The following is a 923-nucleotide window of genomic DNA, read 5'->3' on the forward strand; positions in this document are numbered from 1 at the left end:
TCTGTCGTCCTTCTCCTCCACAGTATTCATCACATTCCCAACTTTCTCTGCCTGGAACTCAGAATTCCAGGAATTCCAGGTCCAGGTGGAAGCTGTGACCTTCAGTGGACTTTATAAAAGCGTTTATTCCAGCAGACACTCACCGTCTTGTCCTCTCTGAACAGCCAGCCGGTCTGGGCTCTGGAGAAGGTGATGGACTTGGTGGAGAGCGTCGCCGAGTAGACGTCGCTGCTCATCAGGATGTCCACCTCCTCCTCGGTCTCCATCTCCGACTCCTGAAACCCAGGAAGGAGTCAAGGTGAGGCTCAGAGCCGAGCGTGATAACTAGAGAAAACACTGACGTTTTACTGCCTTGTCCAGGCTTAACATTAATGACCAACTCAACCACATCTCTGCATATTGTTGTTTATTTTTCTCTTGATATTTCTTAAATGTTTGCACTGTGCTGCTGCAACGATGCATGTTTCCCCACTGTGGGATTAATGAAGGATCACTGTATCGTCCTGTATTTAACAACTATGACATAGAAAATAATAAACTGTGTTGAAGGCCTGTTGTGTGGACTTTATAAAGAATATATAATAATTATTTCCACGCCTCTACATCGTATAAACAAACTGATCCGCAGCAACCACATCGGTTCCTTCAAGAAATATGTTAAAAACCACAGATCAGATTGTGGGAAGATGTTTTCTTGTGGTTCACGGTTCCCTGAAGGCAGCTGCTCAGAATGTGTGGACGGTTCTGACCTTTGCAGTCGTTTTGCCTTCAGGCCACAAGAAATGTCACAACATCTCCCAACACCTGACATATCATTCATCATGAATGCTGACCTGACGACAGACCGACTCCACTTCAGCCGAGTCATTCTGTATGAAGTGACTCAGAATCAAACTCACAACCAGCTGGTTCTGGATCTGCAG

General features: G+C 45.7%; 1 protein-coding gene across 1 annotated transcript in view; it reads right to left on the reverse strand.

Annotated features, from left to right (window-relative positions):
- LOC103363395 (ankyrin repeat domain-containing protein 13C) overlaps positions 1-923 on the reverse strand; it is a 42,125-nt gene that overhangs the window by 13,297 nt on the left and 27,905 nt on the right. The window contains exon 8 of the mRNA XM_008290148.1: positions 144-275. Within this exon, the coding sequence (XP_008288370.1) occupies positions 144-275 (132 nt within the window). The remainder of the gene's footprint in view (positions 1-143; positions 276-923) is intronic.

This window comes from Stegastes partitus, unplaced genomic scaffold (assembly GCF_000690725.1).
Source record: "Stegastes partitus isolate 25-593 unplaced genomic scaffold, Stegastes_partitus-1.0.2 Scaffold657, whole genome shotgun sequence".
NCBI lineage: Eukaryota > Metazoa > Chordata > Actinopteri > Pomacentridae > Stegastes > Stegastes partitus.